Consider the following 15,770-nt stretch of genomic DNA (forward strand, 5'->3'; position numbering starts at 1 on the left):
GACGGTGAGGTGGCCGGCCTCGTCACTCGTGCAAGTTTCACGCACAGTAAGCGGACCCCACTCTCAGCCCATCCCACAGAGGCTGGGACATCAGCGTGGGAGCAAAGCCGAGGAGAGAAAAGCTACGCCACGAGGGACCCAGTGGGGGGCCCCGCAGTGTACTGCCAGCTAAGCTCCGTTTTCCCTGTTTTCCAACGGGACGAGCCCTGCCCCCGGCCCCGTAAGGGTCAGGAAGATGTGTATAAAGACTCAGTGTCCCCCGGTTACCTGGCACCTGACTACTCAGTGCGCCTTCAATTAATGGTCAGCAGGAAGAAAAGGGGCTTCTGCTGCTCCGAACTCTGAGACTCGATCCCTTCGAGAATAACTCGGGAGTGGATACGGCGTTATTAAACCGGCCCACTCTGGATACATTTCAGGGAACGTCAATCTTCCTACTGTGAATTTCAACACATGGTGTCTTTTTCTTGAGCCCATCCAAAGGGTGGTGTTGACCCCGCAGTGCATTTAAAATCGTGACCAGAGCCCATGACTGGCATCCTCTCCCACGGCTGGGAGGAGAGGAAATTGGTGCAACTATTTCGGAAAACCGCGTGGCGGTGTGCACGAGGGCTCAGCCTGGGCCTACCGCAGGGGTCTGCACGCCCCCTCCCGAGTGTGCACCCCGGAGACACAAGCACACAGGCGTGCCAAAGACAAGGAGCAGCCTCTGCAGGGTCTTGGGCAGCCCCTGCCAGCAACACGTGCACCGATGCACACGGTCCGTCCACCGGGGGATGCTCCTCGGCATCCGGGGCGAGCGGCCGGAGCCCACCACCGCGTGGCTCATTTCAGAGAAACGACGTCAGGTCAAAGGCAGTAGGAAGGGTGTGCTCTCTGGAACGGTATCACAGGAAATCCCACACAGTCAAAACCACCTCCAGCAGCCGTCCTCGACCCAGGGTCACTGGGGCTGTGCAGGGAGACGTGTGGGGTGTCACAGAGGGAGGGGGTGGAGGCCAGATGCCACCGAGCCCCCTACGATGCACGAGACGGCCCGGCCCCAGAGAAGGAGTGGCCCACGGGCCGTAGCGCCCAGCGTGAGAGACCCAGGCCCCGGGGGGCGGGAGCAGCTGGACAGGCTCCCATGGGTGTGTGAACAGGCAGGAGGCCCCAGAGCGGCCCGTCTGCAGAGGCTGCGCTCTGCCGCATGGGAGCCCCCCCACCCCCGGCACAGCCTGGCAGTCGCCCCCACTTAAGTAGGACAGGACATTTCAATGTATCACTTTGACTCGAGTGAAATTGAAGGGCTGGGTTTTCGGGTATTCCAAGGCAAACACGAACCATATGAACACGCAGACTCACGGCAGCCGCTTGGTTCTGCTTCTCAGTATTTTCCAAACCACCGCCGTCGCAACAAAGCACAGAGGCGTCTGGGGTTGACGCTCCCCCCCACCCCCACGATTTTATTGCTCTCTGGCACCATCGCTTAGAAGAGCTCATCATTTCCGTGAAAGGGGGGCCTGGCCCCCCCAATTCCTGCTCCACCAGCCACAAACCTGCTCGGGGGTGTCTGTACTGGGCAGGGGGTGTTGAAAGACCCAGTGTGGTTCATCTGCTCCATGGGCCGGGAGGTCACCTCAGAAAGAGCCGGCCTGCAGCTCCCATTCCGAGCCATGACTTAATCCCATCCAGTCCGGGCAACAGTGGGCCGGCGACGGGCCTGCCAGACCCCACAAGCAGGTCCTGCTGGGGCCCCCGCTCCAGGGAGAGAGCACCGAGGCTCTGAATCGAGGCACCGTCCACCCCATGGAACTAATTTTTTTTTTAAGTGAATTTTATTTTCCCTTTGCTTCCTGTTACATACAGTCACCGTGAGGACGGCCACCAACACACTGAGAAAGGTTTCGTTGTGGGCGGAGAACACTCAGGAGTCAGAGGAAACGTGGTTCTTTCGGGCACTGGGGACAGAGATGAATCCACGATCCAAGAGAAATCAGGCGACCACTTGCTTGTGAACAAGGAGCTTGCCTGTGGGCCAAGGACACCTCCAAATTTTTAAAATCAACTTGTAAAATGCAAACTGTTCTTCAGTCACTGAGACTTTGGGAATTCGAGTGAAGTCTGTTTCTAGGAGAAATCACGATGAGGCTTGTCCCTGCAGAGATTAGGGGGTTAGGGTTATGGAAGCCGGCTGGAGTGGCTGACGTGAGCACAACGGCCCAGCCTGCGACCTGCAGTCACGGTCAACGCCGTCCCTCGGAGGGCCAGGCCTCCCCAAGGTGCCCCCGGTCCCGGGCCCCTGCCAGCCTCCCTGACTGTCCTCCCTCCTCCCCTGCATCCCCTCTCCCTTCCTACAGCCTCACCACCCCTTCTGTGCCCTTAATTGGTCCCAAAACAGAAAGAAAGCACGCTGTAAAGTGCTGTGTTTATAGAAAGAAATGCGTGCTTTCTTCTTGTTGTAAGCCCGAGTTGAAGATCTTTATTTATTTGAAAACAAATCTTCAGTCGCTCTCAGTCTTCGGTTGGACTGGTCTTTGGTTTATTTTTCCTGTGCTCTAGTGACTTTGAGTTGTTGCCTTTTGAAGTCCCATTAAAGCTGTAAAGAAGAGTAGGCATTTAAAGAAAATACACACAAAAACAAATCACAAGGCATGTGTACAGCCGGCCCTTGACTCTGACTCTGACCCAAAGAGAGGCAGTGGGAACGGCACCCTTCCTACAGAGCCGCTGAGGGTGACCTCCCCGAGGCAGTCCGTGATGGGGAGAGCCCACCACCCACTCACACTGGCCTTCTGCTGCTGGAAACCTGGCCAGCAGCAAACATCTCTCCACCCTGGTGGGCCGTGACCGGGCAGGAGACACCGCCCAGCTGTCCAGGTTGAACAGAAGCACCCAGAACGGACAAGATGGCAGAATCCAACTGGGGGACCGAGGAAGCAGAGTCAAAGCTGGACGCAGGTTCAAATGTGAGCTGTGAGCAAGGAGGCCCCAGCCGCAAGCCCTGCGGCGACAGCAGGAGGCCCGCCAGTGTCTGGGGCGCGCTGAGCCCCCGGGCCTTGCTGGGAGAGCACGTCTATTAACCTGATGCGACAGCGCTACCCGTGGCCGTTTCAGAACAGATCCTGGGCCAGCTCCCCAAAGTCACGCAACGGGCTAGTGTGGGGGGAGTGTGGAAAGCAGGCTGTGCGGCCTCAGCACCCGTCTCTATCACTGTTAATATTCTGTGGCTTTTGTCTTAATGCTACGAGCATGGGGAGCTCGCGCACAGGTTCCCTTCCATTCTGCAGCCACACCCACGGGCCTCTGCCCCTCCAGTCCGCTCCGGAGGGCTGAGCTCAGGAAAGCAGGGCAGGCCGCAGGGACGCCCCGGGGGAGCCGGGTCCAGGGCATGGATCCAAGCCAGCCCCGCTGGGGCCAACTCCCCAGCCGCATGAGCAGATACACATGGACTCAAGGGGGCGCCAGAGGGCCAAACGCCCGCCGAGAGCTCAGGAGCAGGCCCCGTCCCCAGCAAGCCTGAGCCTCAGTGTCACCGCACCCCCGCTCCGAGGCCTCGGTGCGGGCCTCAGGTGCGAGGGTGGGGGCTGCTGGGAAGCAGGGGCACTTGCTTATCTCCGGGGCGCACGGGACGGGGAGGTGCCGCTGGAAGGAAGCCCGTCCAGCCCGGCAGGGTCAGGGCTACCTAGACAGCCGTCAACGGAGGGCTCCCTGCGCAGACACGCAGATCAGCGCTGCGGAGGCCCAGCGGCTGAGTGAGGACAGAGTAAGTGAACCCACATCTCGCACGAGAGGCTTTCCATCGTTTTTTTTAAAGGAATAGTTTCTTCTTAAACCACATAAAGAATCCCCAAATTCTCAGGAAATACGTGAAGAGCTTCGCTTTCTTTGAAGGACAGGCAGAAACCCAAGGTCAGTCTATCAGACCCAATCCCAGAATCCCCGGGCGATCCCCCACACTGGAAAAACCATGCAGATGGCGGGACAGCGGAGACCAAAACACCTTTGGGGTGCATTAAAACCCTAAAAAACAAAAAAACAAAAACCCTTGTATTTAAAAAAAAAAAAAGGCCAACACTAAAACACCACAGTGTTGAGGTTTCTCTGGTTCCCAAATGTGCCGGAAGCAACATGGGGCGTTCCTAAGCCCGTCCGGGAACTCTTCAAACGCACACTTTCATTTCGTTGGTTTCATACAGAAGAAACAAAGCTACCCTAATATTTTACTTGTTAGAAAATAAAGAGGAAACCTTTCCAGCACGTGATAGACTAGACAACAGGCAAGCCCTTACACGGACATCTCAGAGAAAGTAGAGTTTATAAACAAAGAACATCTTCAGCACTATCCCTCGCACTAGGCCTGGAGACCGAAGAGAGCACTGCACAAATAGCCAGCAGGACAGAGCACACTTCCTTTAATGAACACACGAGGGCTTGAAATCGTGCTTGCCATTTATTTCCAAGGAAAGATCACTTGACAAAACGCTCTTGTGTGCAGCAAATCGGGGCTTAGCAAATGACCTCAATTACGATCAGCGAATGGCAAGAGACACAACCAAGTGTGAGAAACAGAATGCGTGTGCAACTCGGGGAGAACCGTGTGGAACAAATCCTCTGGAGGAAGGTCCCCCCCAAGCCCTGGCTCACCAGTGACCCCGGGGGGGGTGCCCCTCCCGTGGGGGCAGGGCGCAAAAAAGGGGGTGAAGGATTGCGCCAGGGTACGGAGCCCTTGTGCGCTGGTTCATCATTTATCCCTCAAATTCAGAACAAACATGCCCACAGAGTGAAGCCAGGCTCTGCGGTCAGTTTCATTTTTCAAGCGAATAAATTTTTCTCCGAAAGATATTTAAAGATGGGACTGGTTAGTGCAGAAGATGAATGCCAACACTTAAAAAACAAAATATGCTAGGAAGTGAGAGAAGAGGCTTGCTGAAGGAAAACCATGCCTGCCGAGCAATGAACTCGACCGGCTTTAAATGGAAAACACGACATCCAGTGCGGTGTCTGTGAACAGGTGGTCTTGCTGGTCACTAGCTATTTTTAAAAGCCACATCATTACATGACCCTCGGGGAACTGGTGAAATGGGCACGGTCTTCACTGGGGACAGTCAACGAACCAGGGGGTGACCGGAAAGCCTGGGCCCTCCCGACCGTCCCGAGGGACTACATACACTGTAAGATCGATGCGTCCGACAATGCACATTGTTTGCTGTGCTTACTAAAGCCACGGGGTTGTCTGCTGAATCCAAAACACCCCACTGTGACTGCAAGCTCAGCTTCCTAACCAGTTGGCCTGGCCAAGGGCAACCCGTCTCTGGGAGCAAGAAACAGAAATCTCCACCAAGGGAAAGACAGAAGATGGTAAAAGACAGAAGCTGATCATGGAGTTCCGGCTCACGGCACCCACGAATCAGCCCACGAGGATGGGACTAACGGCGTGGAGACATGAAAGCAGAGCGCTTCCATGAGCCACTCGGCCAAGTGCACTGTTACCAGCGGGGCAACGAGAGGACCGCCCTTCTTCGTTCTGCATGGGGCCCACGGGACTGCGGGTTCGGCCGCAGCTACTGGGCAAACATACCAGCCAAATAAACTTCGTCACGTTCCTCCCTGCGAGACAACATCCAAGTCCTGTTAGTAATCATTCACACATCAAAGAAAAGCCTCCCCATGACAAACTTCCAGCAGTCCCCGGGCATTCACACCGGTTTAAGAGACGCAGATGAACACAAGTCCTATGCTAATGAAGGAAAATCCCTAAACCTGTATCCCCAACACCAAGGTTAATGGTCCCAGTTCTAAGTGTAAATGACCTAACACCAGGGAAAGAGTCTATGAAACTTACAAGAATGGTAAACACTACAGCATAAAAGAACAGGTTAACATGTGGGCAGCAATTCACTTGGGACCCTAGGAAACGTCGCATTTGCTAGAATGATCTTGTTCTCTATCCAGGGGCCAATTATTCACTCCAGGGACAAAATGAGAACTCTTAATTCCGGGCTGACGTCCCCTTGTGACGTATCCTGTCCCTCTGGGAGCTCCCTCTTCTGTCTGCAGCTGGGTGTGCCGATCCGAGGGAAGAGAACAGGGAAGCACCACCTCGGTCTCATACACACCCGATCGGAGAAGGCAGGTGCAACGGGGTTACGCTCGCCCCCTCTTCCAAAGCAAGCCAGCGCTTATCTTCCGAACAAATGACATGCGCACCCGGAGCGTTAACAGAGGAGCCCTTTGCTGCCTACCAGACGGCTGAGCTGAGAAGTCCGGATCCCCAGCCAGGGCAGCAACCCGGAGCCAAGGCAGTGCTGCCGGACACTGGACACGGACCGAGATGCCAGGGCCCCGTGGGACTAACACATCTCCACCACTCTTGAGAGACACTTGGGATCTTTCCAAGTTTCTCAATACCTCAGTCATTTCCCATAGATTTTGGCCTCCGCGACTATTTCCAATACTCATTTCCAACAGCAACCTCAGGATTCCGTGGAAACCCAGCCACGGTATCTGAGGGAGTGTTTTCCCGTCTGAACACACGGGCCCTGTTCGGGGACGTGGAAGCGGGCACCAACAAGGACGCTCTACTGCCGGCTGTTCTGTTCCGGATTCCTGTGAAGCGGCGTTCTCAGATCAGAGGGCCTTATTCCTGACAGGGTACTCAGTCTGACTTAAGAGCCGCGGACCCCGCCAGGGGTGAAGGACCAGCACGAGTTACAGAGGCCAGGGGTCTACCGGACAGGTCGGCCATGACCTCGATCACAGTATCACAACCCAGAGCTCAACGAAGTGTTCCACGAAAGGGCCTTACTCCGTCTTTGGCTGGGCTCTTGCTGGCGGGGGGACTTCTGCCCCCAAAGTGAATTTGGACTCCACACACCATGTGTTCCTAGGAGCTGTACGTTACTTCAATGAGAACCTAACTGTAACCTGCAAGTCACACATGCAAATCAGGTTAGAGTGACAACAGCTAAGCGGGCTAAGGGGACAGTGCTAGGGCTGTGATTTGAGGAGGAAGCTCTGAACGCGGGTGGCCCGAGTCTAGGATTAAGAACACCAGCGGCTGAAGGAGGAGCCTGGGAAAAAGGCTCCAACCACGTAAACTTGCTTCTTGGGGATCCCAGGACATTACCATGAACTGTGTGCCTGGCCTGGAAGTGGCGGCACCACAGGCACGAGAGCCACCAGGGGTGGCCCGACCACACGCGGCCTCTCGCCTCCCCATCTATTCTGCCTGGGAAGGCCTCCTTTCCACAACCCAAGAGGGGCGCCTGAGTTTGCTGCTAAGATGCCCCAGCAGCATGATGTCTGGCCACAATCTGAGGCCACCACTCTGGTGACGCTGACCACGCCGGGGCCAGGAACGGCACAGGGCAGCTTTCCCTCTCCCTCCCACTCCCCTCTTCTGCTAACAGAAGATCCAAAAACTCCATTTCCCCAGATCACTAGTCACTAACATTGCAGATATTCAACAAGCACGACCCGAGTCTTGGTTCACCTGGTCGTAGGGCTCACTGTAATTCTGGGGGTGTCCTCACCCCCTCCCCCGAACTCCAGAAACAAAGAGGCAACCGCAGTCAAAGAAACACCACGCAGAGCTTTAAACCAACTTGGTGATTTTTATTGATGGGCGACGACTTCTGTACTCCTAGAGATCACTAAACTGTGCACAATTGGAGACGCAGCATTAAGAGGAGCAGACAGCAGAATTAAACAGAGCGACTTAGGGAAATATCAATCTTCATTATTTTGCCCATTGTTCATTATGTGTACACAGAAGCATGAATGCAATTTGAAATCTTTTAACGGCAATAAAGTTTACGATCACCCATCTATGCGGACTAACGTCTGAACTCCAAACACCTGCTCTGCGATGTGCTTGTAAGCAGCCTCTCACCGCACGATTATTATAATGTGTTTGTCCTGTTAGGAACCAGCAACTTGTTTTTTGTATTTACGTTTCTTGTGAAGTAAGAACTATTTCTTCTCTGATAACTGGCTCATTTTTATCATTTATCAAAAACTAAAGGGTGGGAAGGAAAGTGTGATGGATTAAAAAATTTATTTTTTTACGGAAAGATAAAATTCATTTTCACAAATTTACAAGTGTTGCTGGTGCAGGATTTATTCTACGAAGCAATTAGACTGGGAATCAATGCAAGTCCCCCTTCTTACTCAGGAATCGGCATTATTTCAGAAACATGGGTTGTGTGTATTTTCTTAAATCAAGCGACAGTCTGTTTGAACCAAATGGTTTGGATCTGGAAGGCAGACGTCAACGTGAACTGTTGCGCACAAGCCCCAAGGCGTCTGCTTTCCATTCTAGCCCATTTCTGCGAAGGAGAAGAGTCTCTCTAGAGAGCCACTGAAGAGAGGGAGGACGTCAGAGGGAGTCGGCATCTGCAAGCGGGCGGCGGGCACACGGCGCGCGGGCGGCTACAGCAGGTCCACTCGGCGGTAATACAGGAGGTAGGCTGTGCGCTCCGCAGTGGGCTTCACCACCTGGTACTGACTGATCACCTTGACCGCCTGGTCGTCGATGCGCAGCCAGCCGTTGAGGCCGATCTGGAAGACGTCCGTGGTGTAGTGGCCGCCCGTTGCGCTGCTGCCGTGGTGATAGACCACTGCAAGAGAGGCCCGCGGGCGGCCCAGTGAGAGAGCCGCACCCCTGCAGCGGAGCGCGCCCACCAGCCACCCCCCCCCAGAGCCACTGTATGGGACGCCCCTCACCGAAGCAGGTGGGACACGGAGATGTCACTACACAAAACTAAGTCACATCATCAAAACTCTGCACAATTTCCAAGAAAAAGTCACACGTGTGTATCTTAATGACATTTCAAGGGTGTTTAACGCCTCACAAACACGAGACGCCAGCTCCGTGGGGCCGTCCCGCACGCCAGCTCCTCGGGTGAGGACTGCCCGCCATTCCACGTCCGTCGCTGAGGAGAGCACACGGGGACAGAGCACGAAAGACCCCCCAGCCCCACTACCCACCACCTCCAGAAACACCATCCAGAGGCCCAAAACGCGCACGCCCTTCACCTAGCCAACCCCCCTTCCGGATGCTCTACGGAGAGCGTCCGAACGTCGGCCCCACGGCAACACCTGCACTAGGAGGAATAGTCAGCGGACTGCATCACGGCAGACGGACAGACAGGGGGACTGGACACATAGGAACATGCTTGTGGAAAAACACGAAAAGCCGAGAACCCGGGTTTTCTGGGGCTGTCATCACGGTGAGTGACCGCACGTCGCGTGAGGGACAGCAGGGCTGTGACACGGGCCGAGTGCAGCAGCCCCACCCACAGGGCACTAGTCCATCACCCTTCTCCCTCTCAAAAAAATGTTCTAGTTTTTTGTTTTAACAAATAATGCCAAAGTGACTATAATAAATACCACTCGTTATTTACTTAAAAAAAGAATTCTGTCATCTAAAGACACCAAAGGCCGCATCTTCCCTCCGTGAGGATGAGGGCGGAGGGGCCCAGGCAGCTGACAGGAGGCTGGGGGAAGGAAACACGCAGGATGGCCTGCAACGTGGCCAGGCGGGCTGGGTGCCACCTCCGGGGCAAAAAGGACAGTCCCTTGGAGAGGCACCCTACTTAGCTGGCGGGCATGTCACTGGGCTTTGGCAGCAGCGGTCGCACCTCGGGAGGACGCAGCCCGCTCCGGGCCCGTGGCCACTGCTGGTGGGAGGGAAGTCCCTCTGGCAAAGCAGCCTCTGGGGCTCAGAGGGCTCCTGGGCTCCGGCCTCCGCCAGCGCTGTGACAAACACGACCGGACACCCGAGGGCGGAAGACTGCAGGGCGGCCAGGCAGGAAGCCGGCGGTGGGATCAGCACAGGCGCTGCCGGTCACCGTGGTCACACGGGCATCAAGGGCGTGGAACAGGCTCAACACAGCCGGTCCCTTGGACCCCAAATCTGCTTTCGGGCTTTTGTCCCGGATTTTCACCTCCAAGACCTACGACTCGGACAAGACTTTATAGGCAGTGACCCATCAGTGGGATGTAAAGGACCTGTGGTTCAGCGGATCCGTATTTCCTTCTGGACACTTGTATCCGCAATCCTCCGGAGCAGGCACTGCACGCGGCCCGGGTCTCCGCAGCGGCGGCCCGGGGACAGGCGGGCCGGGTCAGGGCTGCAGGTGAGCCCGGTGGGACCGGGCTGGGCAGCGCTGCACTCCTGTGCTCTCCCGGTTCCCCAGTCAGAACCATTCTCACCAAGTGCTTCCTTCCTCACGTTTTACAGAAAATGCCAACCCGTCGAATGCAGTGCCCTTATTTGAGATTAGAAGCCGTGAGAGGAGGAGTCAGGAACGCAAGTGACAGCCCAGTTCAGGTGCCGGACCACGGCCGCCAGGCAGAGTAGGACCCAGGGCTCCTTGAGCAGGAGACGGGGATTCCTAGACTTCGCCCTTGATCACCAGCCTGCCCGGCAACGGCCTGAGGGGGGACGGCAAGAGGACAGCAAAGCAGCACTTCATCTGCTGTGGGACCTCGGGGCCAAGCTCCCCGAGCGGCCGGACCCCAGGGCTGCTCCGGTCTCCAAGGCAGGCTGCAGGACCTGAGCGAAGGCGGCAGGGCCTCCATGACAAGGCAGGGCCAGGAAAGGGCTGGGGACAGCACAGGAGCGCGTGGCCGCCCTGTCAGGGGAGAAGCTATCATCACGACTTTGGGCGTGAAGACAAAGGGCAGGGCCGCAAGCAGGACACCGGACCGGGCCGGACCCACCGGTGCACAACAGGGACCTGATCAGTGGATCAGGTCCCAACCCAACCTCCTAAATGCACAGGAGGGACGGGCAGTGACGGTGTGAAGCCCAGCCCAGCCGCCACCAGTCAGAGCGGAGAGTGTCTCTCTCAGAACTCGGGTTTCTTGTTTTATAAGACGGGGGGCCCCGTATCTCAGGACAGCTGCGAGAACAAATGAGATACTACGAAAGGTCCCTAGTAGAAAGGTCCAATGAACGTGTGACGGTCAACAAACGCTCCTGTCATTTTAAATTACAAACATGCTCACCAAAGCCAACACAGTGCACAGAACAAAGCAGCTAGAAAATTCCAATAGAAAAGGCCAGAAAGCACCCACGGTTGTTGCAAACGGTGACTACCAAGAGAGACATAAAGCCTCAAAGGCCCAGGAGACTCAGGCTACAAAAGAGGAAGGAAGGCAGACGAAGGACGCCAGGTGCCTCAGGAAGCGGAGGGCCAGGAGATAAGGGGGGCCAGGGCCCCTAGTTCTGGGGTTGAGGATGCCATCGCCCCCCTAGGAGGGCTCCGAGCCGGAGTGTGGCAGCCCAGGAGCCCGGGTGAGCCAGCACAGTGAAGACCATCCAGCAGATCATCCGTGTGGGCCCCTCTCCCCTAACCTGATCAGGCCACTCCGCGGTGCTGCCCCCCACAGGTAGCACCCCGCCACACAGGTACGGCGACCACAGCAGCCAAGGTCACACCCTTAAACTGCCAGGCCGGCGGCCTCACGCCTGCCCCTCTGACTCGAAGACAGAAAAGAGCTAAACGAGGACAGCGTTCAGCTTAGAGCCGAAAGGATGTTCGGTCAAATTTCAAGCACCGGATGTCAGGACAAACACCCATTTTCATCAAAAGACGTCCTGACTTGGCGAGTCCCCGGGGAAACCAGCGGAGGAGTCTAGTGTCTGCGTGAAGCTGTCTTGGAGCAAACGGTGCCTGGGCACAGACCCTTCTATCACTGCTTCGGAAAGGAAATAACAGACAAATTTACTTACCTGCAAATAGCCTATATGTTCTGTGGCATTTAAAATTCTTATTTTTAACCCCTGGAGAAAGCAGTTCTGAAAAACAAAACATCAACAGCTCCAGTCTGTAAAAGCACTTCAAGAAAGGCTCGGAGTAACGGAAGCAAAGAGGTGACTGGACCCCCCTCACATGCACCCCCCCCCCACAGCAGGGAAACAAAACCCACAGCCTCCCCTGGTGCACACGCCCGGCCCGTGGCGGGGCCAGCCAGGCGGTGCAGCAACGCCCCCCCAGCCAGCAAGCTGCCATGCGGGAGGAGAACATCCTGAGCCCGCCGAGCTCATGCCAGAAGCCCCTTACAAGCAGACACCCTAGACACTGGAAAAGAAGACGGCTGCCCACTCAGAAACAAAACAAAACAACTCCAGGAAACCTAAGAACTGGGATGTTTCACACGTGAGACCACAAAACTTCCACTGTGTGAGTCAGACGGTCTCTCCAAAGAGGCACTGGTCCACCAGCTGGGCAGGCGGGCAGCCCTGTCCTCGGGGCCCTGGGGCCCCCTACAGGGGCAGCACCCCTGCAGATGCGCCTGGCACGGCCCTTACCAGCGGCCCCTCCCATCCCCCACCCATGACCCACACCAGGGCCTCTGGTCCTGCCTTGGCTGACTCCTCTTTCTAGAAAGCATTTAAAGAGCACAGGCAGCCAGCAAAGGTCTGTAAATAAAGCCCGGGGCGTCAGTGCAGACAGTCTGTCTGGGCAGGAGGGAAGAGGCAAGAGTATGGGGCATAGGATGCCCCGCGGGGCTCGGTGTGCGCGCCTCACCCGACAGCCCAGGCACAACAGCACGGGCGACCTGGCATGTGATTCTCGGCTGGTATTTCTTCCCCCTTCTGGTTCTCAAACGAGATCAGGAAAACATGCTGCCTTTGAACGGAGCAGCTCCGAGGTGAAGGCGGGAGGGGGGGGACCACAAGCTGGCCCAGGAGTCAGCCTGTCAGCTGAGACCGGCTGTAGAAACGCAGCGTCCCTGCCTGGAGCTCTAGGCAAGGCCCGCTACCCCCAGTTTGGGAGTCCCCAGGCCCGGGAAGGAGTGGAGTGTGGCCATGCCACGTGGTGGGGACCGAAGGGGAGGGGAAGGCGACAGCGGCATTCCTCCGCAGAACCCAGCGATGACATCCCACGACCACTCTTCTGCTTTGCACACTCCCTGATGATCTGAGAGCTGCTCCAGCTTGGTCCCAGGCAAGGCTGGACGGCACAGGACCTTCTTCACACACCCCGGAGCTCAAGGACAGCTCCCCTGCAAGCTGCGCGTTCACCAAGACACCCTGAACTTGGTGCTTTGGTCAAAATGCATCAAGGCTGCTGAGTCCCGGTTACCTGACGGTGACTCGCGGCCAACAGAAAGCCACAAATCTGACCTAGTGTCACGGCAACCAGGGGTCGGAGGAACCCCCCAGGGGCCTACGGACAACTCTCTCTCACTTCACTGAAAAAGCCCCTTTCACCAGGCTGGGCTGGGCAGTTGCTAACACTTAGTATAAAGAAAACGATTTTGCACCACTAACCCGTAAAACGTTTCTAGAAAAACGATGCTCATTTTGATGGACAGAACCTCTATTTTCCTGATCTAGTAAGAGTATATGGTTTCTTCATCTTTGCCTTTATTTTTCAAGAGCTCCTCTGGTGCCAAATTTCATAAAGATCTGTGATAAGCCGAGAAACTGAAAACCAGAAAGCCACTTGAGAACTTCCTTGTTCTGGACAGTAGACAGAAACGCCAGGAGTCAGGCCCGTGGACTCCCCACGCAGCTGTCACCATGAGCCCTTCCGCCTTCCGCGTTTGTTACCTTTACTGATCTCCAAGTCCACAGGGTAGTCAATGTTCTTGATGAGCTTCTGGCATCCCCCAGTCTTCTCGTAAACAAACCGCTTGAGGTGCAGCACCAGAACGGGAGGGAGCTTCTCCAGAGTCACCCTCCGACTTATCTCCACCTGAGGCACAAAGCAGGGCAGGACCCCGCACCTTACTTCACGCAGCAGCAGATGCACGTCCATCGCACAAGGACTACCCCCGTCCCCCCACGCCGAGAGCCCGTGGCCTGAGGGTCCAGGACAGCACCACTCAGCCATTGCTGGGTCGAGGGAGCGTCTCAACATCTAACACTCTGCTAAGAGGCCTTCTGAGAGCTACTGACATCCTCATACAGAAAGGCCACCATCCTGTGAACACAACCGCAGAAGACCCCACGGCTCCGCGAGCCCACGTGTGACCTCCCCGCTCAGAAGCCCTGCTCTGTGACGGTCACGACACACGGGCGCAGAAACTGAAAAAAGCAAACGTCACAGCAGAACTCTGCGCTATGTACTAACACGCTTTCTAGCAAGTCCCACGGCACTCATCAAAGTGAGGCCAGGGTGTTTCCCAATACCCCAAAAGCCATCTATTCTAACCGTTAATTTTACAAGGGCCAGTTTTATCAGTTTATATGCTCCTTACATGCTTTCGCAGGTCTAACAAATGCTGCTTTTCATTAAAATGCGTCCTCACGAACCATTCTTATTCCCCTTATTTATTGTTCTTTGTACCTATAAACCCTTTGATGCTTCCTGTGTTTACATGAAGAACACTTCTGGCAGAAATCTGTTTGAGTCACGATCCAAAAGATAACAGCATAGATGAGAAACCAAGGACGCGCTCAGAAGACCACATACGTCTCCGGGTGGACGTGTCTGAACGGGCACCTGGCTTCCCACCCAGACTCTGACCCCAGCAGTGGGACCACGCAATGTGCCTCCAGAGTCCCAACGTGTGTCTGCATCCTGGTGTCTCCACACACAACAAAACGTGTGAATGATGGGCAAGTGTGGCTACAGCTCGACAGTCAGAAACCAGGGTTCTGACGAGTGGACTCCAGCTTCCTTATTTGTGAACCAAAGAGCTGGGACGAACGTTGTCTCCGGGATGCTTCTCATTGCTGGTGACCCAGGATTCGGACCTCAAGCTTTCAGGCAATTCATTAAGTGACTAACCTGAAATTCTTGCCTGTGTTTTGGGTTTCCAGACAAACTGAGACAAACTTTTCTTCACCCAAGAAAACCAGATCTTTTCTATACAGCAAGTAGTTTATACAATCCTATTTTCCCACAGACCTTCATCATGTGTTCCCACAGCAAAAAACCTTGTGACCTTAAAGTATAAAATTATTAAAGTTTAAAGAAATCACATTCCACAAAATGTGATACTTGCTCTTTCCAAATACCCCCACCCCATACCAACTGTCCGAAATCTTCCTTTCTCAACCATTTGCTTTTCTGGGTGTTCTTGCTCCTGGTCTGGTAACACACCACCACCAAGGCGCTGCGAGTGAGCGGTTCTATTTTCTTCCTCACAGCTCACCGAAACACCTCTTCTGCCTGCGTCCTTCCTCCACCTGCCATCTAGAACAAGCCCCCTTTCCCTCCCCTCCCCCCATCCCGTCCGCGCCCTCCCCGAAGCCCACAGCTAACCGGAGCAGGAGCGAGAGAGGGAAACCACCTGCGAGGGGGCTTTCCTGGCAGCCCGGGCAAAGGCAGGAAACCGCCTGCGGGATGAGCGCCCACCGACCTCCACGGGTGGCCCGAGGAGAGCCAGCTTGAGAAGAGAGCCACGGGGACGGCGATACCACCTCCGCAGCCAGAGCTGCCACGGAAGGAGCCAAGTGCACAGCTCAGCCACACCAACCAACCTCCCCGAAAACAAACACCCACTTTCTCTCTCATTAAGTTCCACCTCCAGACTCCACTTATTCACTTAAGACAAGTGCCAAGATTCTGTCTCTCGCTCCTGCCACTTGTATTTTTTAAATAAAATCACCCGTGGGAAGAAGCAAGTCCGAAAACATGGTGGAGGGTTATAGGCCTAACTCTGTGTGGCTCCCCCAAGAGGGTGGGTTCGTCAGTCTGAGCAGGAGGCCCCAGATGAGCGCAGCTCTCCAGTCCACCTCCGCTCTGCCCTCCCAGCGCAGGCTGCCCGGCCCGGGAGGCCCAGCGAGCGCGGTGAGGTGCCGGCAGCGTCTACTCTTCCTGGCC

At 55.7% G+C, this 15,770-nt stretch overlaps 1 protein-coding gene across 1 annotated transcript in view; it reads right to left on the bottom strand.

Annotated features, from left to right (window-relative positions):
* Positions 1 to 7,575: 7,575 nt before the first annotated feature.
* USP10 (ubiquitin specific peptidase 10) overlaps positions 7,576 to 15,770 on the bottom strand; it is a 71,510-nt gene continuing 63,315 nt past the window's right edge. Inside the window, exons 13-15 of the mRNA XM_045987439.1 lie at positions 13,550 to 13,694; positions 11,723 to 11,788; positions 7,576 to 8,600 (exon numbers count right to left, since the gene is read on the bottom strand). Coding sequence (XP_045843395.1) covers positions 8,413 to 8,600; positions 11,723 to 11,788; positions 13,550 to 13,694 — 399 coding nt within the window. The 3' untranslated portion in view covers positions 7,576 to 8,412. The remainder of the gene's footprint in view (positions 8,601 to 11,722; positions 11,789 to 13,549; positions 13,695 to 15,770) is intronic.

The sequence above is a fragment of the Meles meles genome, chromosome 19 (genome assembly GCF_922984935.1).
Source record: "Meles meles chromosome 19, mMelMel3.1 paternal haplotype, whole genome shotgun sequence".
Classification (NCBI taxonomy): Eukaryota; Metazoa; Chordata; class Mammalia; order Carnivora; family Mustelidae; genus Meles; species Meles meles.